Raw genomic sequence first — 27877 nt, 5'->3', positions numbered from 1 at the left:
CAAAACCTGTCTGCAGTCTGGGAGAAGAAAAGAGCTGGGCCGTTCTGGTCTCTAGCCTCTGAGAGTCAGGGGTTAGGAAAAGGCACAAATCCCGCTAAGCCTGATTTCAGTTTTTCTTTGGTCCGCCCACCCCAGCTTCGGCCTGGAGCAGAGTAGTCTTGATGGATTGTTTCTTAAAGGAGCCAATAAAGTTTTAGAAGTTTGAAAAGAAGGGGAAAAAAAAACACAAAAGGAACTTGCCCTCAGCCACTAGCGTGGCTGCACTGCAGGCTCAGACTGTGAGCCCGGGAGGCTTGTGGGCAGGCAAGCAGGCAGGGCCTGTGGGACTCAGAGAAGGACCGACTGGCTGGCCCAGAGGGACCATCTCCAGCCAGAAATGGGAGTCACTGTGGATGTACACCAAGTATACAGATACCCATTCGAGCAAGTGGTGTCTAGCTTCCTCAGAAAGGTAAAGAAGTAGCAATTTTTATCCTTTTGATCTTCTTTGTCCTCCCTTGGACTGTGGGTGTTACTTCTGCCTGCTCTGATACATAGTAGCTATGTGACCATGTGCAAGCTCGTTCCCTTGTCAGTCACTTCCTGCCTTCTTCCCCAAACTGAACTGTCAAATAGAGGGGGCTGGGAGATGCTGTCCCCTTTTTATTTCTTTCTGGGACTGGAAGTGATCATTCCCTCCTTGGAAGTCCCACAGTGTTATGATTATACCTCATAGGGACTTTCATATTCTATTTTGTATATTTATTTGCATAAGTGTCTTACTCTTAAGTTCTACACTCAAGTTCCCCGAGATAGGGGTAGTGTCTATAAGTGTTGACTGAATGAGTGAATGAATGAATGGAGGAGAAACTCCTGAGGTCTTGGCTCTGTATCTTATCTGCCGGAGGTTTTTTCCTTTTAAATCTGCATCTGCCCTTGTGGTGAAAATAAAGGAAGCTTCTGAGTCTTCACTCATCCACAAAACTTTTTGAGGAAAGAAGCTCTTGGGGCCTTCCACTGGGGAGTTGGAGACTGAGAGGACAGTGTTCCTGGGAAGGAACAGAAGGTAAAATGAATAGCTGAATAGCTGTTATTTTTTGCACTCATTTACCTCTGTGGTGTATGGGCCATGGAATTTAGAGTTGGAAGAGTCTTTAGAAGTGATTTCATGAAACCTTTTCTTTTTACTTTTCTGTTACACCATCCCATACTGACCCTTCATCCAGGAATCCCGTCAAAACTTCTATAAAGGATAGTTACCCTACCTAGTCTGCCATCATTTCCCCAGGGCTATCACTCTCCTGTTAATTGATCAATAGCCCTAGCTTAATGTGAAGAACCTTAAGAGAACAATATGCTATTTTTATAATTGCCTTCCAAGGTAAAGAACCAATGGAGTTCCTGGCTGAAGATCACACACTTCCTTAGTAGCACATATTGCATATTTAGGTCTTCTTATTTTTCATTCCACTGCTCATAAGAAAACAACAACAACAAAATCAATCAGCATTTATTGAATATTTACTACATTATCTGTTTGGCAATGTTAGTTGTTGGGCATACAAGTACCTATTCACTAGGAGTCTACATTTTAAAAGAGGAGCAAAGAACATACAGAATAAATATAAAGAAAATATATATGCAAATACTTCATTGAATCTGTGATCTCTTGATTTGGGAAATTCTTTAATCATATAGATTGAAATGTATTCATGCTTGTGTACTCTGTGTGATTGTGATTCATATTCTCCCAAAAGTTTGCCAATGGAGGGTCTACTTGACACTCGAGTTCTTTGTTGTTTTCTTCTAACATTGTGATAGGTAGCAGTGGAGACTAGGTGGTAGAGTACTGGGCCTAGAGTCCTAAAGACCTGAGTTCAAATATTAGTTCAAATACTACTATCTGTGTCACCCTAGGTAAGTCACTTAACTTCTGTTTGCTTCAGGTTCCTCTACAGTAAAATGGGAATGTTGATAATACCTCTCAGGTGTTTTGAGAATCAAATGAGATAATATTAGTATAGTACTTGGCACATGATAAACAATAAATGCTTGTTCCACCTTTTCATTGAACTCAGCTTAGTTAATTGTTTATTTTGGCTTAGATATGCATATTGTTCTACAAGCTCTATAGGCCATCCATTCAGATGCATGTTGAAATTTGGGCAATTAACATTTTTTATCCATTTGATTTTTCCTCTTAATGAATTAGTCAAACTCCTTAGAGTAATTACTGGTATCTTCCAGGAGGTTGATATAATCAACATAGACATTTAAAAAACCAAAGAAATCCAAAAACAAGTATCTGAAGGACCTCTCCATTTATTTGTAATCCTTCCTCAATCAGGATCCTACATTCAATCTACTCCATCACATCAGTAAATATCTTTGTGGAGCATACATATCCCAATTTTATGCCTTGCCTGCTTTAACAGGGTTATTTCTATTATGTTTTCCAAGGAATCCTGAATGATCTAGATACATAGATGAGATACCTTATTGTAAAAAAGACTCAAACAATGAAACAATGTTTTATTTAGTCTAATGCTTTTTTCCCCAATCTGTAAACAAGTGCAATAGTATCTTATACAGCAAGTTCCAAAAGTCTTAGTGTAGTATTAAATTCTTTTAGAACACCCTATATTTTCCATATTTTTCACTCACTCGAGATGGTAAAGATGTGATCCCTTGTTAAATAGTTGCAAAAGTCTATTTGTTCCCTAACAATACTGTCATCGAGTAGGCTTTCTTCTTCTCTTCTTCTTCTTCTTCTTCTTCTTCTTCTTCTTCTTCTTCTTCTTAGGGCAATGGGGGTTAAGTGACTTGCCCAGGGTCACACAGCTAGTAGGTGTCAAGTGTCTGAGGCCGGATTTGAACTCAGGTCCTCCTGAATTCAGGGCTGGTGCTTTATCCACTGAGCCACCTAGCTGCCCCTAGAGTACGCTTTCAAATCAAATATAAATGACCTTCATAAAGATTTGGTATAGATGGGAGATAGAGCATATAGGTCAGTAGATGTTGATGTTTTCTTGGTCACTTTTTTTTCTTTTGGTAGCAATAGAATCTGCGGGTTTTTCCCTATACTTTTTATATCTTCTTAATCCAATATATACTTGATCCAATCTGATTATTTCCTTTAGTGTCATTTCTTCTAATGAAAAGAATGAATATTAGAATGAAAGGTCTACCTTTCTAATCCATTATAGTGAGGGCCTGGGGGACAGTCACTTTGATTATGTCACTCTTACTCTCAAACCACCTGCCCAGGTTTGGGCAATCTAGACAAAGGATTTAACCCTCCCCTCCTCCAAGTCTGAGCAGAACACTGTGGGCTTCCATACTTGGGTGGGGTCTGAACAAAACTGAGGAGAAAATTAATCCAGTCTCCTTATCAGCAAAGCCCTTCAGATGCTGCTTTGACCTAGTAGAAAATAGGAAGGAAAAACCCTGGATCTCCCCAATAATTTGTTATTTAATAATAATTTTTCTCATTCTTCTGTAAAGTTCTCTCTGAGGTTCATTTGGAATCTAATCATCCTGCAAGATTGAATAAGCCTTGGTACTCAGACCTCAGCAGTGTACTCTTTGCCCTTTTGATTAGAGAGAGGAGCAAAAAGCTCCTCCCCAAACTTCCATTTAAGAAGGACATTCAGGTCAGCCATCTCTTCATTTCCTACCTCTCCATTCTCCTTTGGACTTCTTTATCATACTCCCCTTACCTGGTGCTTTCCCCTGTTTTCCACTTCCTTTTGTGTGTTATCTCCCTTGTTAGATTATAAAATCCTTGCACTATCTTTCATATTTGTATCCCCAGTACTTAGCACAGTGCCTGGCACATAGAAGGGTCTTAATATTTATTGACTGACTTATTGATACTTTAAGCACTTGAGCATTTGTGATGCTAGGATCCAAATATGGTGATCACATTATCTTTTTTTTTTTCAGGGCAGTGAGGGTTAAGTGACTTGCCCAGGGTGACACAGCTAGTAAGCGTCAAGTGTCTGAAGCCAGACATATTATCTTTTTATTAAGAAAACTGTTTGTAATAATACTTTTTGCAAATATTTTCTATTTTTTCTTTTGTTTGTAGTTCTCTCCCCATTATCCTTGAATGCCCTTGAAATAACTTTGTTTTATTAGGTATTTTGCCCATCTTTCTTTAACACAATTCCTGGCATATAATAAGCACTTACTAAATGCTTTTTGATTGATTTATTAAGACAGGTTTTATCCTCCATTGCTTGTCTCTGCTTTATGAGACTGTTCATAATTATTTATCATCTTTCTTTGTAAGATTTTACAGGCTAGTTTATATTCTAATTTGTATTGCCTTTGACAGCCATCTTTCTAATTAGCAAGTCAAATGTCTGCTAAGGTACTTTCTGGGGTCTTTTGGTCTCCTTGTTGTAGCAGTTAAATTATATTGGTTTAGCTTCTGGATGAAATTATTATAGTGAGTGTTGATCTTATTTCTGTTGTCCATTTCTATTTTTTATTTTCAATAGCTTATTTAAATAATTCTGGGTTAAATCTTTTAAATTGTACATTTACTTACTACTATTTACTTACTACTATTCTTCTTTATTATAAATTCTGGTTTTACCTGAGATAAGTCCATGGACAGACTGTTCACAGGCATTTGACTCTGATAACACCCATATCGACATTGTTTTTTTTCTGCCTGTTTTAGTATAGTAAGTTTCATTTTTTTTTATAATGTTATTTGGTGCTCATCTTGTTCAGCACTTTTCAATTGTTTTTGTGTTTACTTTTTAAAGAAATTGTTCATGAAAGAGGCAGAGGTCCTTAAATTTTTGTGTCTTGGACCCATTTGGCAGTCTGATAAAACTTATGGACCCCTTTTCAGAATTATATCTATCTATCTATCTATCTATCTATCTATCTATCTATCTATCTATCTATCTATCTATCTTTTTTTGTTTGTTTTTTCTTTTTTCTTTCTTTCTTTTTTTTTGCAGGGCAATGAGGGTTAAGTGACTTGCTCAGGGTCACACAGCTAGTAAATGTCAAGTGTCTGAGGCTGGGTTTGAATTCAGGTCTCTATCCATTTCGCCACCTAGCTGCCCCCAGAATAATGTTTTTAAGTGCACAAAATAAGACATAGAATTACAAAAGAAATCAATTTTATTGAAATGTAGTTTTCAAAATATTAAACTAGTTAATGGACTCTGGGTTAAGAATCCCTGATAAAAGTGAAATAAGGCTTCTGTGTAATCTATGAGTTTTTGTCCTTTCATTTATTTTTTTGGAACTATATTTTCTTATATATTTCTTCCTATCCTCAGCTTTCTATCCTTTTGCACTGAGGTCACCAACTATCAGAATATAAGTTGATTTGATTTGGAGGATATTACCAAGTTCTGCACAGAAGTTCTCTGTCATTTTGTCTTTAGCAATTAATGTTGTTATGTAACCTGCTATTATTTTCATGGTTGTATTCCCCCCCCCCAAGAAGAATAATTACAAATAAATGCAAGATAGGGAAGGAGAGGACTAGCAGTTGGGGGTGGTTTAGGAAACATTTCACATAGAAAGTAGTGTGTTAGCTATGTGTTGAAGGAAGAGAGATGTTCTTTGAGGTGATAATGGGGAGAAATACGCATATTTCAGATGTGGGACAAAGTCAGTTTCAAGTCATGGAGACTGGATTGAGTGCCAAGTGTGAGGAACAGAGAGAAAGATAGGCTGGAACACCATGGAGTATGGGATGGGTATTAATGATGGCTCCACGTTGGTTTTTGTTTCACTAGTACTAAGTACAATGCTTTTAAGTGCTTACTAATTGCTTATTCATTCTGTGAAGCTGGAATGATTCTGCAGATTGGATACAGGTCATGAAACTTTAAAAGCTAAACAGAAGCATTTATATTTTATTCTAGGGGCAATAGGGAACCACTAGAGTTTATTGAATGGAAGAGTGACATGGTCAAATCTCTATTTAGGAAAATCAGTTTGGGGGCAGCTAAGAGGCGCAGTGGATAGAGTACGGGCCCTGGAGTCAGGAGTACCTGAGTTCAAATCCAGCCTCAGACACTTAACACTTACTAGCTGTATCACCCTGGGCAAGTCACTTAATCCCAATTGCCTCACTAAAAAAAAAAAATTAGTTTGGCAGCTGTGTGGAGTAGTGATTGAAGTGTGGTGAGACTTGATGGGAAACCAGTTCGAAGGCTGCTGAAATAATTTAAGTGAGAATTAGGGCCTGAATTAAGGTGGCTGCTCTATGAATAGAGAGAAGGGGTCAGAGTAGATAGTTGTAGAGTTAGAAATGACCAAGACTTGGCAACTTATTAGATGTGTGTTGTGAAGAAGAATTAGGAGTTGAGGCTAATACTCACTTTATGAACTTGTGGGACTGGAAGAATGGTGGTGTCTTAAAGTAGTCTTAAAGGTGTCTTAATAGTAAATGCTTCTTGAATTGAATTGTTGAATTACATTGTGTTGAATTTCATTTATACTGTGTCAGACATAGTAACGAAGCTTAAATAAAGCTTTTTGAAAAGTAGATTCTTTAGTAATGTAAATCATTAATCCTCCCAATTTTGTTTTTGCTAGTGAGGGGTTTTATGCATGGGATTATTTTTTAACTGAGGCATGCCAATGTGATAAATAAAGGTTCATCCGTTACACAGTCTTAAAGAGTTTTGAGTAATTGCTGTGTGTTTCTTATAGTTAAAAACATCAGCATATTCTCTGGGGAATTTCCTGTCTCTTATTTCCATATTCTGTTTTGTTCTATTTCAGTAGGGTACAGTGCTAATAAAGGTGAGGGCAGGGGTTGGATCCCCTTGTGAGCCAGTTAGCTTTGCCTTCTTCCACAAGTACAGGCTATAATCTCAAAGTAGGCCAATCATTTTCAGAAAGTGTCTACCTGATTACAAAAAAGTCTAGGAGATAGAACCGTGCAAATCCCTACCCATTCCTTAAAAAACTGCTGAAAGCAAAGCATATGGTAGTAAATATGGATGAAACATTTATTCTTCTTTGTCCTTGTCTTGGCCAAGGTGCAGTCTTGTAAAACTCCCTCTTGGCTTCCTTGCATAGTGTCTTCTCTACTCTTTGGGCACTTTGAAAGTGTCTTAGCAGTTATTGTCTTTTCTTAGGGGTAATTAGTTTGTCAGTGGTTCTTAAACTATGGGCTATGGACTGTTTGTGGCAATTGGGGGAAGAAGTTATTGCAAGACATTAACTCTTTGAAAGGGATTAATCCTAAAAATGTGCCCCAAGAATGGTCACCAGAAAACGTGTAATGACTAGGATAATGAATAAGCAAACATATTTTCTACAATGAATACTTAGCAGATAAATATATCTAGGTGCTATAAAACACAAATTCATTGCAATTCAGTAGTTTACTGAATCTACAGTAGTTTTTTACCATGATATATTTTCATAACAATGGATACCAATAGTATAATTACTATTGTGTTTGGTGCCTGAGAAATTTTTGGACACTTAAATAGGTTCCTTAGACTTGAAATAGCTGGGAACCACCAATCTTAGTTTATTACACAGTATAATTTTGCAGTTTATTTTTTCTCAGAGAAAATTAGTTTAAACCAGTCCTTTCTAACTTGTGGAACACAGACCCATAGAGAAGAAGAAACATTTGTATTCTTTAAAGGTTTGAGAGTTTTGTTGTAATCTGAAAGGATTTACTTGGAGTGGTAATTTTCTTGTGGGTTGGTTAAAAGAACACTGAAGTATGCATCAAGAGGCATGGATTCTAGTCCTGCTTCTAACAAGGACAACATATGTGACCTTGAATAAGTCATATTCCCCATATATAAAATGAGAATTATATTTTCATGATCTGAGAGGGTTGTTGTGAGGCCCAAATGTGATAATGCCAATTCAGTTTCAATAGAGATTCATTAAGTACCTACTGGCTTCCAGGCACTATAATTTATAGGATAGAGCTTTGAAAATTTTATGGCTTTGAATAAGTGTAAGGTGGCATCATTCTCTTTTCAGTGGAATCCTGTGAGGATTATATGAAAATATTGGCATCTAGGAAAATATTATTTGTACTTTTGGGAAGCTGATTTATTTTATCCTGATGTTGGAAGTTGTTAAATACTGCGCAAGTTGTATTTTAAATAGTATCTTGTGCTGTGGCTTCTGGTATGTTATTTCCTCACAAGTCATAATGCACTACTATTTTTAAAACCTTCAGAGGCATTAACTTTCTTTATTTACACTTGTGTGTAACAGATCACTCACATAAAGACAGTGTATGCATTAAAAGTTTAGGTGGTATCTTTAAAACAAACAAACAATGAATTGCTCCCCAAATATTATGGTTTTTTTTAGCTGATTCTTAGTGCATGAATGGATTCATGCTACCAAAAACAATGTATTGAATGAACTATGGTGTTCATCTGGGCTAGAGCCTAAAGTAGTCTCGGCTTTTTAAAAAAAATGATTTTCTCTCTCCTATTTTGCTTCTCTTTTTCTTCCATTCTTCTTTCTCCCATCTTACTTATAGTTGTTTCTCTCTCTAAAATCATTTACAAAGAGTTTTACAAAGTTAGGTAAGTGACTTATAACTGTACAGCAGAAGCATCTCTGGTGAGCTCAAATGACTGTATTTAACGAGAGCTTGCCTTTTAGGAATTGGCATCAGAGAGAACTAATGAGGGAGGGATGTACTATGAAATATCTGCTTCTCAAATCTCATGTACATGAAATCTATTAAGTCAGTAAAGAGGACCAGGGACCCAGAGGGCCTTTGTGTTGAGTTAGTTTTCTTATTTATATATCAATTAAAGGCCAGATAAGACTTTTCCTATAGAGTTGTTGGTGTTGATTTATTATTACATGGACAAAAGAAACATGACGAATATTACTCTTTAGCGGTAAAGTGACATATAATTTCAACCTTAAATTGCTTTGGGATTAAATAACATATGTAATTTGGATAGCTCTAATAAAGTACATACAAAAGGCTAAAATAATTTCTTTCCTGTGATACAGTGACCCAAAGCTCTAATCTTATTGGAAAATGTAAATGCTAGAAGAAATTGTTTGAATAGTTATAGTTAAGCACATAAATGGCATTTATGAATGGTATTTCCATTTCTAGTTAGAAAGTTGATTAGGAACTTAGTAATATTTCCCTTTTCATACATGTGTATGGAGAGGGGCAGGGGGAAGGACTGAAGCAGGAAGAGAAAAGGGGAAAATGAGAGAGAAAGAGAGGGAAAGAGAACTTGGTTTAACCTTATGCTAATCACTTAGCTTATGTTTCAGGCAAAGTAATAGGTCCTTATGTTTGATAGATAATTTTCTGCATTTATGAAACTACAGATACTTCATGTACTGATGATCTATAAATAAGCATTTAATAAATGTCTATCATGTGGGGCCACTTTACAAGTTTCTGTGGATGGGATACAGACAAAAATGAAATCATCCTTGATCTCAAGGAACTTATATTTTACTTGGAAAGACAACATGCATATGTGTATGTATACATATCCCCCCCACATGAATACATGCATGCATACATGTAGGGTTTCATGCAGAAGGGATTGAACTAAGTCTTCCCTAGAGTGCATATGAGAAGAGAGAGCATTCAAACAACACATGAGGATAACCAGTGGAAATGTATGGTGATGGAAGGTGTAGTGCCCTATTAGAGAAAGAGCAAGAAGGCTGGTTGTACTGAATGATAGAGTGTGGAAAGGAGAGAAATGTGAAATTAGGCTGAAATAGTAGGGTGGGGTTAGGTTATGAAGAACTTTAAATGGCAAACAGAGGAGTTGTATTTGAACCTACAGTAGACCTAGGTTCAAATACTACTTTTAGTAAATACTAGCTGTTTCACTACAAGCAAATGACTTAACTTCTAAGTTAAAGAGGAGTTAACAATCTCCACCTGTAGTCATCCTGAACCCCTCACTATCTCTCCTCACCCTTCCCTCTTTCCTGACCATATCCAAACTGTTGCCAAGGCCTGTCAATTTCACCTTTGCAACATCTCTGGATTATACCCCCTTCTCTCTTCTGACAACTCCACTACTCTAGTGTAGTTTCTCATCACCTCATGCTTGGATTATTGTAATAACCTGCTTTGGAGGGGAGGGGGATCCTGCCTGCCTCAAGTCTCTTTCCACTCTAATCCATTCTCCCTTCAGCCATCAAAGTGGTTTTCCTAAAATGCAGGTCAGAACGTATAGCCCCTCTACTCAACAGATTCCCGTGGCTCTCCATTGCCTCCAGGAGCAAATGTCATTCAAAGCCCTTTATAACCCAGCCCCCTCCTACCTTTTGAGTCTTACAACCTGCTCGCTGACATGTACTCTTAGATCCAGGGGCAGTGGTGTTCTGGCTGTTCCACAAACAAGGCACTCTATCTCTGACTCTGGACATTCTCTCTGGCTGTCTCCCAAGCCTAGAATGGTCTCCCTCCTCCATTCTGCTCACTGACATATCTGGCTTCCTTTAAGTCCCAACTAAAATCCCATCTTTTACAGGAAGTCTTCTCTAACTCCTCTTAATTCTAATGCTTTTCCTCTGTTAATTATTTCCTATTTATCCTATAGATAGCTTGCTTATTTGTTTATGTGGTCCCTGCCCCCCATTAGATTGTAGGTTCCTTTAGGGCAGGAACTATCTTTTGCCCCTTTTTATATCCCTAGCACTTAGCTTAGTGCCTGACATATCAAAGGTGCATAATAAATGTTTATTGACTGATCTATGGAAAATTAAAAAAACAGGTCAGCAAAACTAGCCAACACACTATTAGAAGGTGCAATGTTTAGAAATTTGCAAACTTTAAAAATAGTGTTATTTATTGTTTAGTTGATTGTCTAGACCAAAGAAAGTGATGAAGAAAATGTTAACAATGCAGATTAAACTTAAAAGTGTGTCATATGCACGTTATTTTTTTTTTCTTCTGGAGAGCTGCTTATTAAACATTTTCCAGCACACAGATAAATATGAGGAAAGGACCCTTCTGAAGAAAAACTGGATCTGATTAATTGTAAAGGTAGGGTCAAAATCACACGAACCCACTTAGTCTTGTTACATTTATCCAGTAAAAACACATTTCAGTTGTTCATTTGGTTTGAAAAAAGCCTGGACACTTCTCTAGGAATAATAGGAAGTCTCTTCATATTCACCAAATGATTTTTTCATGTCTATTGTGGCCTCTATGAAACCATTTAGTTATTTGGAATCTAAGATTTGTTTTTATTTTATTTTAATTTAATTTATTAAACTTTTTTTTTTTTTGGAATCTAAGATTTGAGCTAGTGGGAACCAGGAGAGAGGTCATCAGCCAACCTCCTTAGAAAAGAGTACTTGGGGGTAGGATTGGGAAGGGGTTGCCCCATCATCAGATCCAATTAAATCTATAATTTCAATTAATCCAAATAGAATTCCTGTTGGACCTAGGGAGGTGTCCAAGGCTTGTTTGCATTTGGTGATTGACATCTCTTCTTACCTGATAAATATACCTAGATTAGTTCTGAATGTTGTGATTTTGACCCCACCCTTTATGTACAGGAAAAAAAAAAGTGTGATAGAAGTGTCAACATTTTAAAGACACTAAGGGATCAAGTTGGAAAATTTCCTAAATATCCCAAAGGGAAGATGATTTCAAAAGAAAGGAAAATAAAGTATTATTTTTTAAAAGGTAACTGAAAAGACTTCAGTAAGTTTCTACCTCCTTTGTTTTGTTACTTTGATACTAATTATGTTGTATTGAGGATATTCATGATAAAAGTAAGAGAAGGACACAGGTAGGGTTTTGAAAAAGATTTTCTACCCTCAGCTGCATCTTCATAGTTATAGAATTGACTGAGAGGTCTAGAGTCATAATTCCTGAACATTAGGACCCTGAAATGTTAAAAAGAATTTCATAGATCTGCAGGAAAGTTATACTATTATTATCTGTTAATTGAGAAAGCACATGATAAGAAACTATGAATTCAGCAATGCTGTGAAATTAATTTGGATTTTATTAATCACATCTTTTACATAAACTTGCAAATGTAACAATAAATAAATTAATGGTATAGTGTAATAGAAGGCTAGGCCTGGAGTCAGGAAGGCCTCCATTCTAGTTCTGCCATTTTCACATATTAGTTGTGTGATCATGGGCAAACCAACTAACGTCTTATTGCCTCTGCCAACTCTCTTTAAGTTACATATACATCACTGATCTGCATTAGTGGAGGGAGTTAGTCTATTGGGAGTTCCTAATACTAATGAATCCCAGGTGCAGAACATCACTCCCCCCTAGTCCCAGAGCATATATATGTACAAATGTCTCAAAACATTTGGTTTGCTTATTTATTATTACACCATATTTTGTTGTCAATGAGTAAAATTAAAATGACAAGTGATACTTAATGTGCATATGGATTTAAGAATCCTTTGTAATAACTCTTTGCTGAACCTTCTCTCTCCCACATGATAGGATACAAAGCTCATAGGTTAGGAAACACTGGTGTAGATAAGTTGAGGTCTTGCTGTGGTCATTGTTTACTCATTACAAAAAGTTTTAATTCTTTGTAGCTAAATATAATCTTAAAATCCCCCTTTCTAACAAAATGTCTCATACCTTATTGGGATCATAAAAAATGTCTTGGATGCAATCACAGACAACTTGATTTAGTGATTTTCTGCGTATCATCATCAAGAAAGACATAAAATAGGGAAAGTCATGCTCATCAAAGGGGTTTACCACTGCCTTCAAGAGCAGAAGAGGTGTTCCACATAGATAATAAGGTTTGCCACATATTTCTGTTTGTAGAGGACATTGTGCTGATTTCACAAATCCTCAGAATAATGTAGGGCCCTCATCGGGATCCATGACTCTTTAAGAGACATCCATTTGTTAATTCATCGAGAAAAACCAAGTAAATGCTGAATGTCTGCATTATGACATACATTTGGACTTTCAGGTACCACATGGAGTTTTGACAGGTATTGAAGATGGGCAGCTAATTAGATCAAGAATTGTACAGAAGCTGAAAGTCATGAAGTACTTTCAGCAATTCCAATTTGTTCCCTGCAATAAAAGCCAATTTTCTAAAAATGCCAGCATTCTTCTGTTTATGCTTTGTCTAAAAATCGTGTTGTAGCATGATCTCAGAAGAACTAAAATTATGTGTGACCTAAAGGATAATGGAAATATACATATCATCATAAGGAAGTTGTAGTCTATTACTATGATTTGTATACCAGAAGTGTTGTAACAACAATAACAGTAACAATATCTAGCATGTATATAGCATTTTATAGTTTTCAAAGTACATTACAAGTATTATCACATTTACCTAGACAATAGTCATAGGAAATGTGCATTATTATCTCCATTTTACAGATGATGAAACTGAACCAGACAAAAGGTAAGTGACTTGCCCAGGTTCACACATCTGGTAAATGACTGAGGCTGGATTTTAACTCAGGTCTTTCTTCTTGATTCCTGGGCCAGTGCCTTTTCCACCAACTGCCTATAAAAATGGAGGACACATATAAATAGAAAAGCAAGTAAATATTTCATACAAAGAGAGTAAGGGATAATAGATGAATAGCTAAGTGAGTACAATAGGACTCACAAAACAGTGAAATTACTGTATAATCGTTCAAAATAGCCTAATAGTGCTATATAATAGAAGTCCTGTTTTCATGAGTAGCTTAGAATTTTGATGATCAACATGTTAAAAAATGAGAGTTTACAGTGTGGTATATAAGTGGATACTTTTATACTTATATAAGTGGGAGAAGCTAGGTAACAGTGGGTTGAGCACTGGGTCTGGGCTAAGGAAGACCTGAGTTCAAAGTTATCCTTAGACACTTCCTAGCTGAGTGACCCTGAGCAAGTCACTTAACCTTTATTTGCCTCAGTTTCCCCATTTGCCAAATGGGGATAATAATAGCAAATACCTCCCAGGGTGGTTGTGAGGATTGAATGAGCTAATAATTGTTAAGCTCTTGGTACAATACCTGGCATATGTCAAGCTCTTTATAAATGATAGTTATTATTATTATTTCTTTAATGTTTCAGAATCATTTGTTCAACATTTATTAAATGCTTACTCTCTACCAGGCACTGTGCTAGTTGCTGTATATGTATGTGGAAACGTGTGCATATGTGTATGTGATACAAAGGAACATAAGATTTAACAAGTAAATATTTCGTTGGCAATTTTGTCTATATTATCATTCTTTAACAAGTCCTTTGTTGATAAAGATAAACTTCAGCTCAGCTTTCCTCTCCAGTATATCACAAATTCTGAATCAAAGTAGGTTTTTCTTTTTCAGAAAACCCACAATTTTTTTTCTTTTTCTTTTGGTTCTGTACTCGAATACCCAACAAGAACATTTTCATCTAAACAGCAGCGCACAAAAAGATTACTCACCATGCCATTACCTTATACTGCCACTTCTTCAAAAAGTATATAATAAATTCCGTTTGTTACTCTCAAAGATCTACTGCCTGTCTCTCTGAACTTCCTGTTCTGCTCTGTGCTTTTTCAGAAATATTTTAGGGCTCTCTCTTTGGCATCATCATTACTGCTCATCTACGCACTCCAAGTAAGCAAACACAAAGCTTAGAAAAAGAAAACAAATCCTGCTGAAAGTTAAGCACAGTCAAACAAAGTGAATATACACACTGACCATGTCAAAAAATTTATGTTTTTTTTCTGCCCCCTTAATTTTATTACTTCTTCATCATGAGATGGCTAATATGCTTTATCATAAGTCCTCTGGAGACTGGATTGGTTATTATATTGAGTTCTTTAGAATTTCAAAGTTGTTTTTTCTACTTACTTTTGTCCTTGTATAAATTATACTCCTGGTTCTGCTCACTTCCTTCTACATCAGTTTATACGTCCCAGGATTATGAAACTCTTTCTCCATTGCTTATGACACAATAATTATATTCTCTCCTCCCTTCCCTGCTAGATTCCCTTCCCCTCAATTTCCCTTGAGTTTAACTGATATTTTTCTACAGCAAATAGTGTGTCTTTCTCTTCTTAAAACTCTTTGAATGGAACCAATCTACCCCAAGCCTTTGATTTTTCTTATTAAATCCCCTCAAATCCCCTTGTGAGAATATGAGCATTCTAAAAGGAATGCTTGCTTTTCTCTATAGTAGAATGTTAGTACAATATCATACAGTTCCTTCTAATTGCTCAAATAAACTTATCTTTATAGGTTTCTCTTGATTCTTGTATTTCAAAGTTTCTTCTCAGCTCTGGTCTTTTCATCAGGCATTCTTAAAGTCCTCTGTCTCATTAAAAGTTCATTGTTGGGGGCAGCTAGGTGGTGCAGTGGATAGAGCACTGGCCCTGGAGTCAGGAGTACCTGAGTTCAAATCCGGCCTCAGACACTTAACACTTACTAGCTGTGTGATCCTAGGCAAGTCACTTAACCCCAATTGCCTCACTAAAAAAAAAAAAAAAAAGTTCATTGTTTCCTCCATTAAGACTTATCAGTGTTGCAAGATGCGTTTCTCTTCCTGGTAAGCTTGTATCTTTTACCCTCTAGAATATTGTATTTCATGCTCTTCTCTCAATTTTAGTTGATGCTGCTAGGTCAGGTGTGATCTTGATTGTGATTCCTTGGTATCTGAAGTGCTTCTTTTTGGATGCTTGTATTATTTTTTTCTTGTAGTGTCAAGGCTTTTAAAAAAATCATAATTTTTCAGAGCATTCAATGTCCTAGAACAATGTTTAGAGAGTCCTGAAATTTTCTCTCCTGATTTTCTAGGTCAGTTGGTTTTTGATGTGAGAAACCTTATTTTTCAATCTTTTGATTTTGTTATGATATTTCTTACTGTCTTATGGAGTCATTATGTATTTCTCACTCTCAATCCTATATCCAAGCTGTTGCCAGGGCCTTGTAAATTTTACCTCTGCAAGTTCTTTTGAGTATACTTCCTTTTCTCCTCTGACACACCCACTATTCTAGCACAGGTTCCTTGTTTGGATTATTGCAATATCCTGCTGGTGGGTCTGCTGCCTCATGTCTCTCCCCACTTCAATCAATCCTCCATTCAGTCTCCAAAGTGGTTTTCCTAAAGCACAGATCTGAGCATGTTATCCCTTTATTCAAATAAACTCCTGTGACTCTCTTTTGCCTTAAGTACCAAATACAAAATTGTATTTGACATTTAAAACTTTTCATAACATAGTCATTCCCCCACATTCCTGCACCTTTCTAGATTTCTTACACTTTACTCCTTGACATATACTCTTTGGTTCAGTGACACTGACTTCCTGGTTGTTATACAAAAGAGATAACTCCATCTCTCTTCTTTTGGCATTTCTCTGGCTCTACCTCATACCTGGAGTGCTCTCCTTCCTTTGCTCTGACTACTGACCTCTCTGGCTTCCTTTAAGTCCTGACTAAAATCTTATTTACAGGAAGCCTTCCCTAGCCCTTCTTTACTCCAGTGCCTTTTCTCTGTTGTTTTTTAAGTGTTTCAGTGATGTCTTACTTTGTGACTCCATTTGGGGTTTTCTTGGTGAAGATACTGGAGTGGTTTGCCATTTCCTTCTCTGGCTCATTTTAGGAATGAGGAAACTGAGGCAAATAGGGTTAAGTTACCTGCCCAGGGTCACATAGGTAGACAGTGTCTGAGACCAGATTTGAACTCAGGAAGATGAATCTTTCTGATTCTGAGTTGGGCACTCTATCCAGTGTGCTACCTAGTTGCTCCTTCCCTCTGTTAATTATCTCCTATTTATCTTGTATGTGTCTTGTTTTCAAAATATTTCTTTGTATGTTGTCTCCGCAATTAGACTGTAAGCTCATTTAGGACAAGGACTGTCTTGCCTCTTTTTGTATCCCCTGTGCTTAATACAATGGCTGGCACATAGTAGGTGCTTTAAAAAGTTGAGTGATTTCTTTTTGTTCTAATCTAATTTTCAAGGAGTTTGTCCAGTAAAGTTTACTACTTTTTATAATAGCACCTCTTGGGTGCTTGTGAGGCTCAAATGAGATGATTGCAAAATATTTAGCACAGTTCATGACACATAGTAAGCACTATGTAAAGTTAGCTATTATTATCTGGATCTGCAATTTAAAAATATTGGTTGATGTGTTCTTTGGTTTACTCATCTCCCATTTTTGTTCTTAAATTTTGAGGATTTTAGCCAAGGCCAGGTTTTCCCTTTGCTGCACTTTTGGTCATCTGGATTCTTATGCTGACCTCTAGGTCAATATGACATTTCTGAATAGAGTGCTAGGACTTCAGAGTCCTTGGGTATCTGGGCTGTCCTGTGTTCTGAACTCTGCTGGTCCTTCTCTCTAGGACTTCCAAGTTGCCCACTCTGGGGCTTTCTGGGAAAGAGGTGAAAGCTGATTTTGATGCTTCCAGATGCAGAACACTGCAGGATACATGTATCTGAGTACTATCTCTGGTCTTGCTAAGAGTTTTTTGGCTTTGCCTACACTGACACTAGCTTTGCCATAAGCTTTCCCTGTTCCAATTGCTTATGTGATCATGGACCATCTATCTATCTATCTATCTATCTATCTATCTATCTATCTATCTATCTATCTATCTATCTATCTATCTATCTATCTATCTATCTATCTATCTATCTATGTATCTATGTATGTAGCTATCATCTATCTACCTATCATCTATATATCATTTATCTATATACTATTCTGTTAGGAAGAAGTAATTTGTAATTTATCATTGGCTTCCTTGATCATTACAAATTTTGAGGTTTTTCCTGGGTAGATGTGAAGGAGCAGATCTGTCCATCACTGTTTAGGTAGCCATCTTGGTGAGGAGTTCAATTGAGCTGTTTTGAACTTATCTTTAAATGTTTAGATTGATGAAGATTATCTTTAAATGTATAGGCTGATTTTTTTCTTTGTAAAAAATAGATAACCAGTATAACTTTATCTCTCAAACAACTGGAGCATATTGAAGAGTAGGCTGGGTTAGCATTGATATTTTTTGTTTTTCTCAGTAAATGATAGCAACTCTAAATATTTACTGATTCTAATGAGATATTTTAAGAATTTTTTTCTCTATAATTCTTATTACTTGATGTTTGATTTGGCTCTAATGTAAAATTAACTTTTACAGGTTAAAAAAGGAGGAGAAAGTCATGCAAACATTCTGACTGTGTCTGGGTCTAAGACAAATTTATGTCATATGCCTTTACCTGGGCCTTCACTGCTGCTAAGCAAGCCGTTTGTATTTCCATAATGAACTCATTATCCCACTGATCACAGCAAATTTTCCAAACTTTAAAAAAAATCATTCTTCAAACCTCATAGCTCCCCTTTTTCCCTCTCTCTCAACAGAGAACCTTGCCTCGTATTTTGCTGAAAAAATTTGAGGCCATTCGCCAAGAGTTCCCGTTTCTCCCCTCCTCATCTCACATCACTCAAATGTCCTTTGCTGCTCTCTCCTACTTTACCCCTGTCTCATATGAAGAGGTGGCTTTCCTCCTTGCCAAGGTATACCCCTCTACCTGAACAAATAATTCCACTCCATCCTGTTTCCTCCAACTGATTGCTCCTTTTATCATCCCCACTCTGTCACTTACCTTTAATCTCTCTTTGTCTAGTGTCAGGTTCCCTTCTGCCTAAAAACTTGCTTATGTCATCTTCAACCTCAAAAAACCTTCCCTTGATCCTTCTATCCCACTATCATCCCATATTTTCTTTGCTTTTTGGTGAGAAGGCTGTCTGCAATAGGTAGTTCTTTTCCCTCTCCTCTTACTCTTGGTTCTCTGCCATCTTGTTGTCAACCTCATCATTCAACCAAAACTGTTCTCTCTAAAGTAACCAATGATCTTTTAATAGCCAAATCCAATGAGCTTTTCTTAATCCTCATCCTTGACCTTTCTTCAGTTTTTGCTACTGTCCATCATTTTTTTTCTCTTGATACTCTCTTCTCTCTAGATTTTCAGGAAACTCGTTCTTTCCTGGTTTCCCTCCTATCTATCTCACTTCTCTTTCTTATGCTATTTTGTTAGATCTTCATCCAAATCATGGCCACTAACTGTTGTAAGGGGCTAAAATTCTAGCTAGTCTGTCTAAAATATCTAATGAGTGGTCGCCAATAAATTAGAAACTTTAGCAAGGGTTTAGACTTTTAAGCATTTATTAAAGAGAATAAAAATTTGGCAAAGAGAGAGAGGAAGAGGCCTAGATTCATCTATCTATCAAAGGGAAAGTGCATTTTAGCTCCACTCTCCACGAGAGTCCAGACAAAAGAGGGTGAGCCACACTTCCTTCATCCCACAAGCCTCCTGTGAAACTGGCAACATCCCATTCACATGCACATACATCTCCAAGCTAATTGGCTAGTAGCCTTGACAGATAGCACCCATGAACAAATGTCACTTCCTGACACCAAGGACCTGACCGCATGGCTTGCCCTCAGACACCTTCTCCTCATGGTGGAGCTTTCCTACAGTAGCTCTCTAGCAGGTGGTGTCATTCCAATCGTTACATTGTGGATGTTCCACCATGCTTTCTGTCCTGGGCCCTTTTTTCTTATCTCTCTATACTATTTTACTTGGTGATTTATCAGCATGCATGGGTTCAATTTTCATCTCTATGCTGATGATTCTCAAAACTACTTATCCAACCCTAACCTCTCTACTGGACTCCAGTTTTGTATCTCCAGTTGCCTATTGAACTTCTCAAACTGATTCACCCAGAGAAATCTTAAACTCAACATGTCCAAAACTATAAACTCATTGACTTTATCCCCAAACCTTGTCCACTTATGAACTTTCCCATTACTATTGAGGGTACCACCACTTTTCCAGTCCCACAGGCTTAAAACCCAGGTATCATCTACAACTTATTGTCTCTTACCCCTGATATCCAACTTGTTGCTTAGGCCTTTTGGGTTTCAGTTTTACAGCATATCTACAACATTCCCCCTTCTCTTGTGATATTGCCACTATCTTGGCTCATGCCCTCATCTGGTTCAGGCCCTGAACTATTGCAAGATCCTGCTGGTTGATCTTCCTACCACAAGTCTCTCTCCACTCCAGTATACTCTCTATTCAGTTGCTAGAGTGATTCAGTTCCTGTTAGACCATTTCAGGCCCCTACTCAATAAACTGCAGTAGTTTCCTGTTACCTCCAGGATCAAATCTAAAGCCCTTCGTAACCTAGTGCCCCCCTCAACCTCTCCAGTCTTCTAATCTCCCCTTCCCAAGGCCATTCACAATTCAGTTCAGTGACACTGGTTTCCTTGCTCTTCCTCAGGTAAGACATTCCATCCATCTCTCATGTCTGGGCCTTTTCTCTGGCTGTTCCTCATGCCTCAAATATTTTTCTTCATCTTTGCCTCCTGGCTTCCTTCACATCCCAGCTAAAATCCTAAAAAGACAGAAACTGTGTTTGGCTTTTCTTTGTATCCTCAGTGCTTAGCAAAATGCCGGGCAAAAAAGTTGGTACTGTTAATATGAATATATGGATCACCTGGATTTGATGGAGGTACCTTATTACCCAAAAGGAGTTTTATGAAGCCCTGGATTAATAGGAGTAATAGGAGCAAAATAGCCTTCAACTGAACTCCAGGCTCAGCCCAGATAGCTAGCAGATAAAAGACCCTACCTAGTACCTTCTTTTCCCTCAGGATAGTTAAGTCCCTATCTTATGGTAACATCTGAGCTTCCTCATCCTTGCAAAACCCTTTTTTGGAATCCTCTAGCCTTATCATGATGCTTCTGTATTTCCTCCATGCTTGTTATAACTGACATTGTTAAACTACTTATTGCTTCTGGGTTGATTTCTGTATTGAAACAGACAACGCCCTGTAATCAGTGGACTAAAACCTAATATACCCTCAGAAACGGGGAGTTCTCTGAGCTTCTCTCTTGGGAGGGAAGTCTCCACATGATCATGTTTTGTTAACTTTCTTCTTGGGACAATAAAATATTAAACTGACATTTATGTTTTTTCTGTCTGTTTTTGTAGGAGGACCAGTATGTTTTTTCTGTCTGTCTCTGATTTGTAGGAGAAATTAAACATTAGTTCTCTGATCTGTTTGTAGGAGATAGGCAGATATGTCATGTTCTCTGATCTGGTTCATTGTAGGAGATATAAGCTGTAATTTCTCTGATCTGTTTATTAATTTGTAGGATAAATTAAACATTATTTCTCTGATCTGTTTGTAGGAGGCAGGCAGATACAAAAGCTATATTTTAATTATTTGACAGTACTTAATATTTATTGGCTGAGATGAGGAAATTTGAGTCCTAGTGAGGTTAAATGTCTGGCCCAATGTCGCACAGTGTTAATAGTAATGATTTGGACCAAGGTCCTCTCACTCCAGGACCATTTCTCTTTCAACTGTACCATACTGTGTGCAGGGCTATCCAGCCTCAGCTGCCTCATTACAATGTCAACCACCATTTTTTGTATAGCCTATTATTTAAAGTCTTGGAAAACTACACTTAGAAGGGGGTAAACAATGAATTTTATGATAATAGTTGACCTCAATTTCAGGGGAAGATTCTTTGAATTTCAGGTTTTTGAATAGTTGATATTTAGAATACATTTAGGAATACTAGACTATTACTTTCTTAAAGTGCTTAAATTTGTCATTTAAATAACAAAACAGGACATTATTATTCTAATCATTCTTGTTTTTTCTCCTTAAAATAAAAAAAAAAACTTAGAAGCCATGTGTTATAGGGGCAGCTAGGTGGCACAGTGGATAGAGCACCGGCCCTGGAGTCAGGAGTACCTGAGTTCAAATCCGGCCTCAGACACTTAACACTTACTAGCTGTGTGACCCTGGGCAAGTCACTTAACCCCAATTGCCTCACTAAAAAAAAAAAAAAAAGAAGCCATGTGTTATATAGTAAGTAGGAAAAGCACTGGATTTGGAGACAGAGGAACCAGGTTTGTCATTCAGTCCTGTTCAACTCTCGAGTCACTCCATGGACTTGTCTATGGGGTTTTCTTGGCGAAGGTAATAAGTGGTTTGTCATTTGCTTTTCCAGTGTGTTCTCATTTTACAGACAAGGAACTGAGCCAAATAGGGGTTAAGTGGCTTGCCCAGAATGACACAGCTAGTAAGTATCTGGGGGTCGAATTTGAACTCAGATCTTCCTGACTCCATACCCAGCATTCTGCTGACTGCACCACTTAGTTCTTCAGCTTAGTAGTTGCATTTCATTGTACTTTTCAGATTGTCACTTTTCTCATCTGCAATGTGAAAATGGGTCTAGATCTTTCCTTTCGGCTCCTGTGAACTTTTGACTTTTTAAGATCTCCACTTTTTTCCTAAACCTTTTCCTTAAAATAAGTTCTTTTCTACACAAAATGCTAGTTTTCAACCTAAGTAGTTCATGTGTTCATTCAATAAGCATTTGAATGCTTATTATGCAAATTTTCTATGCTAGTAATGCAGTGAGAAATGATGGGGATATGTTGTTTTTGTCTCCCCATCATTGAATTGAATATAGTCTTTCAAAAGTTTGTTATACAGGGGCAGCTAGGTGTCGCAGTGGATAGAGCACTGGCCCTGGAGTCAGGAGGACCTGAGTTCAAATCCGACCTCAGACACTTAACACTTACTAGCTGTGTGACCCTGGGCAAGTCACTTAACCCCAATTGCCTCACACATACACACACACATGCAAAAAAAAGTTAGTTATATAATCTGATATAAACCAATTAACATTTATCAAGTGTTTACTTTGTATGAAGAACCATGACATTATATGCTTCTTTCTACATTTGTTATACTTGTGTATTCATACAAAGTATAATTTGTTGCCCATCATTCTTATTTACTTTAAATAAGTAATGATATCAACTCCCATAATTTGTTATATTATAGCACTTATAGGAAAAAAGATTTTCTACTTTTAATTTACTGTTAGGGTTTTGTTTTTTTGTTTTTGTTGTTTTCAGTGAGGCAATTGGGGTTAAGTCACTTGCCCAGGGTCACACAGCTAGTAAGCATCAAGTGTATGAGGTCGGATTTGAACTCAGGTCCTCCTGACTCCAGGGCTGGTGCTCTATCCACTGAGCCTCCTAGCTGCCCCACTTTTAATTTATTGTTGCATGTGATACACTGTTATACACAGTACCCTCTGCATTCATACATATAAACAAATACAGTATACTTTCATATATTACCATGTTTCTTGAATCTGACAACGTAACACAGTGATCATGTTCATTATCTTTTCTTAAATTCTTAAATTTTCTTAAAATCTTAAATGAAATTCTAAAACAAAAAAAAAACCCATTTGAGATACTAAGAATTTTAATTCAATAGAAGCCACATCAATCCAGGTGACTACTATATTATTGGTCGTTGGTAGATATTAGGTAATAGAAAGAATTTCTTTGTAAAATGATCACATATTTATATGTGCATATCCACATCATCTCCAAGCCTCCTCTCTTTCATTATCAGCTCTCAGATAAATTTCCCTTAATCTAGGTAATGTTCAAGTATTCAAGTTACCACAAGATGGCAACAGATCATTTCATGCAATTTTGGGAGTATACAGTGCTATAATTTCTAACTTTTAAAAATACTGTAGAATGAAAGACAGATCATTTCATTTAGCTATTGGTGAATACATTAAAATAAACCTGAATAATTTTATTTTTTACTTTATTGTGTGGAAAATTGTTTCATTTCCAATTAATATAGTTGGCTTTTTGAAAATATTTATGTAGCAAAATGACTTGAATCTCTGCCAATGATTGGACTAGGGCATGTGCTTCCCAGTGTTGTGTGGTAATGAAATTCTGATTTTAATTTTGTTATTTCAAACATCATGTTATGCATGAGACCTGAGTGTATAATGAAATGTAATTTCATGATTTCCTCTGGTTCTTAAATTAATCTGAAGTTTTAGTAAGTACCAACCAAATACAGTCAAATGTTTGGGTTGCTTTTCTGTGCTAGAATTTCACTGATGGGTAACCCAGAGAAATGATCAGAATTTCAAAGGTGCTTCAGATAATAATATTATTGCTATGCTTCTTGAGTGATGGATTACCTTTCTTGCTTCTTTCATTGCTTTATAATCTAGTCTAATAATCCCCCCCCTTTTTTTTCAAAAACCAATGTGTTTATAATATCCACTTGGCATATGTATTCTAACATCCTCATTTTTTTAACATCCCAAATTTTAATGGAAATTCTATGGACCGTAGTACATTAATTATCCCTGTTTATCTTATTATAATTATTTATGCTCCCCTCCTGCCCACTTTCTTCAGAGGAGTTGAACAAATTTCAGAATGGTCCATGTAAAATAATTGTCCTCAATATGGTATGATACAACTAAATCTTTTTCACTGTGTCAGAGAATGTTGACCTTCTGAATAGCATTGTATGACATAGACAGATTTTATAGAATTTTAGAATATTAGAGCTATGTGGGATCTTAGAAAATAGAACATAGACGTTTAGACTTGGCAGAGATCTAAGGACATAGAATGACAGAACTGGAAATGATCTCAGTGACTGAGGTAGTTTCAACCACTCAATTTACAAATGAGGAAACTGAGGCCCAGAGAGGGAAATGACTGCTGTCCCTTACGTCTGGAAGGTATACTCTGCTTACCTCTATCTCAGAGTCACTTTCTTTCTTTAAGATGCTATTCCAGTACTATCTTCTAGTGGGGAATAGAAAGAGGAAGGGAAGGGAATAATCATGTATATAGTGACTACTATGTACCAGGCATTGTGCTAAGCACTTTTTACAAATATTATCTCCTTTGGCATCTTTCACATAAAACTTTTCCTTATTCCTCTAACTGGCAGTAGTACTCTCTCTCCCAAACTACCTTATGTTAGCTACTCTGTATACATTTGTATTTATTTGCTTTACATTTATGCTGTATATAATTTTATATGTACTTCTTAATTTCCCCAGAAGGATATAAGTTCCTTATGACTCAGAATTATTTTATTTGTTGTACTTGTGTTTCCAGTCCCTTAGCACAGTGTAGGGCACCTTGTAGGCCCTAAATAATAGTTATTGATTGAGTGCTGAAAGTAATGCAACTTGGTCAGTAGAGAAGCCAGGATTCTGACCTCTATTGCCATTTTGTATCTTTCAAAACTCATATAGAAGAGACTTCTTGGATCCAAGCAACTTTTTCTAGTGGGGGAATTATTTAGTTTTAAAAATTGCAGTTGTAAAATTTAGTCATCAATTTGGGTGAATGTTGTGAGCTTTCAGTGCTGCAAAGACTTATTTGTACTGTTAGTAGAATTAATTCTATCCTTAGTAGAATTGTGAAGTTTGTCTTGTATCTTCTCCTTATTGTATTCTTTCTCATTCTTTGACATTTACTTCCTTCATTAAACTCCCTTCCCTGATATGTTGTTGCTGTTGATGGATGCTGTTGCTGATGAGATAGATAACTCATTTATATAGTGCATTTTAAATGTTTTCAAAACACTTTCCTTACTACAACCCTGTGAAAGCGGGAAGCACATTGTTCATTTCTTGATCTTTCAAGGTTAGGGTAAAGTGTATTATCTTTATTTTTATGGATGAGCAAACAGACAGAGTGGTTAAGTGATTTGTCTCAGGTGATATAGGTTATACATATCAGAGCAGACCTCAAACTTAGATCTTCTCTAATACTCTTTTAAAAAAAGTTATAAAATAGACAACCATGCTTTATGAGCAACAAGCTTTGAAGACACAATATATAAACAGGGCAAAGAGTAGGGATGGGTTGTGAGAGTTTTTCTGGTCCTTAATTTGTCAAGAAATAACCTTCCAGGCAGCTAGGTGGCGCAGTGGATAGAGCACTGGCCTTGGAATCAGGAGTACCTGAGTTCAAATCCGACCTCGGACACTTAACACTTACTAGCTGTGTGACCCTGGGCAAGTCACTTAACCCCAATTGCCTCACTAAAAAAAAAAAAAGAAATAACCTTCCAAGGTAGGAGTGTGGTGGGATTAGCCAGGGTGAGACTGGGATCAGTGATTTTTTCCTAGGACCAGTTCCTTAGTTAGGGCCCATTCTTTACTTTGTATAGTCACTTGGGACCCAGGTTAACCCATGTGTCATCCTCAGGAGGGCAAAAGATGTTACTAGGCCTGGCCAAGAGGGGTGAGCATAAGAGTTGCTATGAAGGATTGGACAAGGAAGAGCTGATCTGAGAGGCAGCATCATGTAGTAGATAGAATGCTGGACTTGGAATTAGAAAGACCAGGTTTTGAATTCTTCCTTAGATGCTTATTAGTTGTGCCATCCTTAGCAATTCACTTAACCTTTCTTTTCTTTTCTTTCTTTTTTTTTTTGGTGAGGCAATTGCGGTTAAGTGACTTGCCCAGGGTCACACAGCTAGTAAGTATTAAGTGTCTGAGGTCGGATTTGAACTCAGGTCCTTCTGAATCCAGGGCCAGTGCTCTATCCACTGCACCACGTAGCTGCCACTCACTTAACCTTTTTATGCCTCAGTTCTCTCATCTGGAAAATGAAGGGGTTGCAACAAAACAACCACTAGGCCTATATACCAAAGAGATCAGAGAACCCAAAAGACCCATATATAAATATATATACTTACATATGTATATATAAAATTTGGTAGCTAGGTGGCATGGTGGATGGAGCACCGGGCCCACAGTCAGGAAGACTTGAATTCAAATTTGGCCTTAGATACTAGCAGTGGAACCATGTCCAAGTCATTTAATCTCTGTTAGCCCCAGTTTCCTCAGGTAAAATTGGGTTAATAATAGCACCTACCTTGAAGGGTTGTTGTGAGAATTATGTGAGATGATATTTGCAAAGCACTTAATACAGTGCATGACACATACTAGGCTTGTGATTTCTCTCTTAATGTATCAATAGTGGACCTTGTTCATTTGTTGGAAGTGGCTCTATTCTCTAATTTGATTTTTGGTGATTATCATCTCTTTGATAAATGTAACCTATCAGCAAATGGTTTCTGAACGAATATTCCCCATATGAAAACAATGCTTATTTTGTAATAAAAGCAAGTGCTATCATAACGGAAGAAATGGGCAAGTTAATTTTTTTTCAACCAAATTATCTTCCTTCCTTTAGCAGGATAGCAAATTTTAGATATTAGACAGAAAACTGGTCTTTACTCAGAGACTGCTTAGAAAATAATGATTCTTTAAATAGAAATGTCCATTTTAGTAACCAATAATTCTTTGTGTTCTTTCACTTAGTACCCTAACTCCATGGATAAAAATGTGATTGCTGTGAGAACTGTGGAAGAAAGAACAGGTGAGCTGCAGTCATGCTTGTTATGAGGTCATTGGTGGTTGTTATCTTTTCTTTTAAAAGAGGGATTAGGCACGAGAGATGGATTTGTGGTCTAATGGATTTTCAACACCAAAATAATCAACAACCTCTGACAGTTAAGTTTTGTTATTAACTTTTCCTATGGGTGACAGTAGATTAATAATCTTTTATTCTACTCTTACCAACTTCGATGACAATGACCAGATAAAGTTTGTGTCTGCCAGAGGTCAATCGACTAGTTAGGGATAGAGACTGGATTCCAATCTTGCTGGATAATATCTGAATAATAGAGATAAAGAATTAGAATGATAATAGAGACAATGTTATCTCACTGAATAATATTTCCCAATTCTCAATCTTATGTTCTCTCAATATCACTCAAATTATTCTTGTTCTCAGTGTTTGCATTTAATTATTTTAGCCATGGTTACATGGTTGTCATGTGTACCAACAGTGAAAACAATGACACAGATAATCCAAGATGGTAGATACTAAAAAATCCCCTCCCTGCTTTTGTTTTGGCTTTGGGATGCTTTAATGAAAATAATGATAACTTACATATCTGTAGTTTATAAAAACCATCTGAAATATGTAGTGGGAGTATATCATTGCCCTCTTTTTTTCTTGGTTGGGGGAGGGGATCAAGCCTGTGACTTCT

The 27877-nt window shown here is 36.9% G+C and overlaps 1 protein-coding gene across 1 annotated transcript in view; it reads left to right on the top strand.

Moving 5' to 3' along the window:
* The first annotated feature begins 251 nt into the window (after window positions 1-251).
* Window positions 252-27877, top strand: part of PRELID2 (PRELI domain containing 2) — an 89268-nt gene continuing 61642 nt past the window's right edge. Inside the window, exons 1-2 of the mRNA XM_043980963.1 lie at window positions 252-451; window positions 27144-27201. Coding sequence (XP_043836898.1) covers window positions 377-451; window positions 27144-27201 — 133 coding nt within the window. The 5' untranslated portion in view covers window positions 252-376. The remainder of the gene's footprint in view (window positions 452-27143; window positions 27202-27877) is intronic.

This window comes from Dromiciops gliroides, chromosome 2 (genome assembly GCF_019393635.1).
Source record: "Dromiciops gliroides isolate mDroGli1 chromosome 2, mDroGli1.pri, whole genome shotgun sequence".
Taxonomy (NCBI): Eukaryota; Metazoa; Chordata; class Mammalia; order Microbiotheria; family Microbiotheriidae; genus Dromiciops; species Dromiciops gliroides.
Note: the sequence above shows the minus strand (reverse complement) of the source record. Positions and strands in the feature narration are given on the sequence as shown.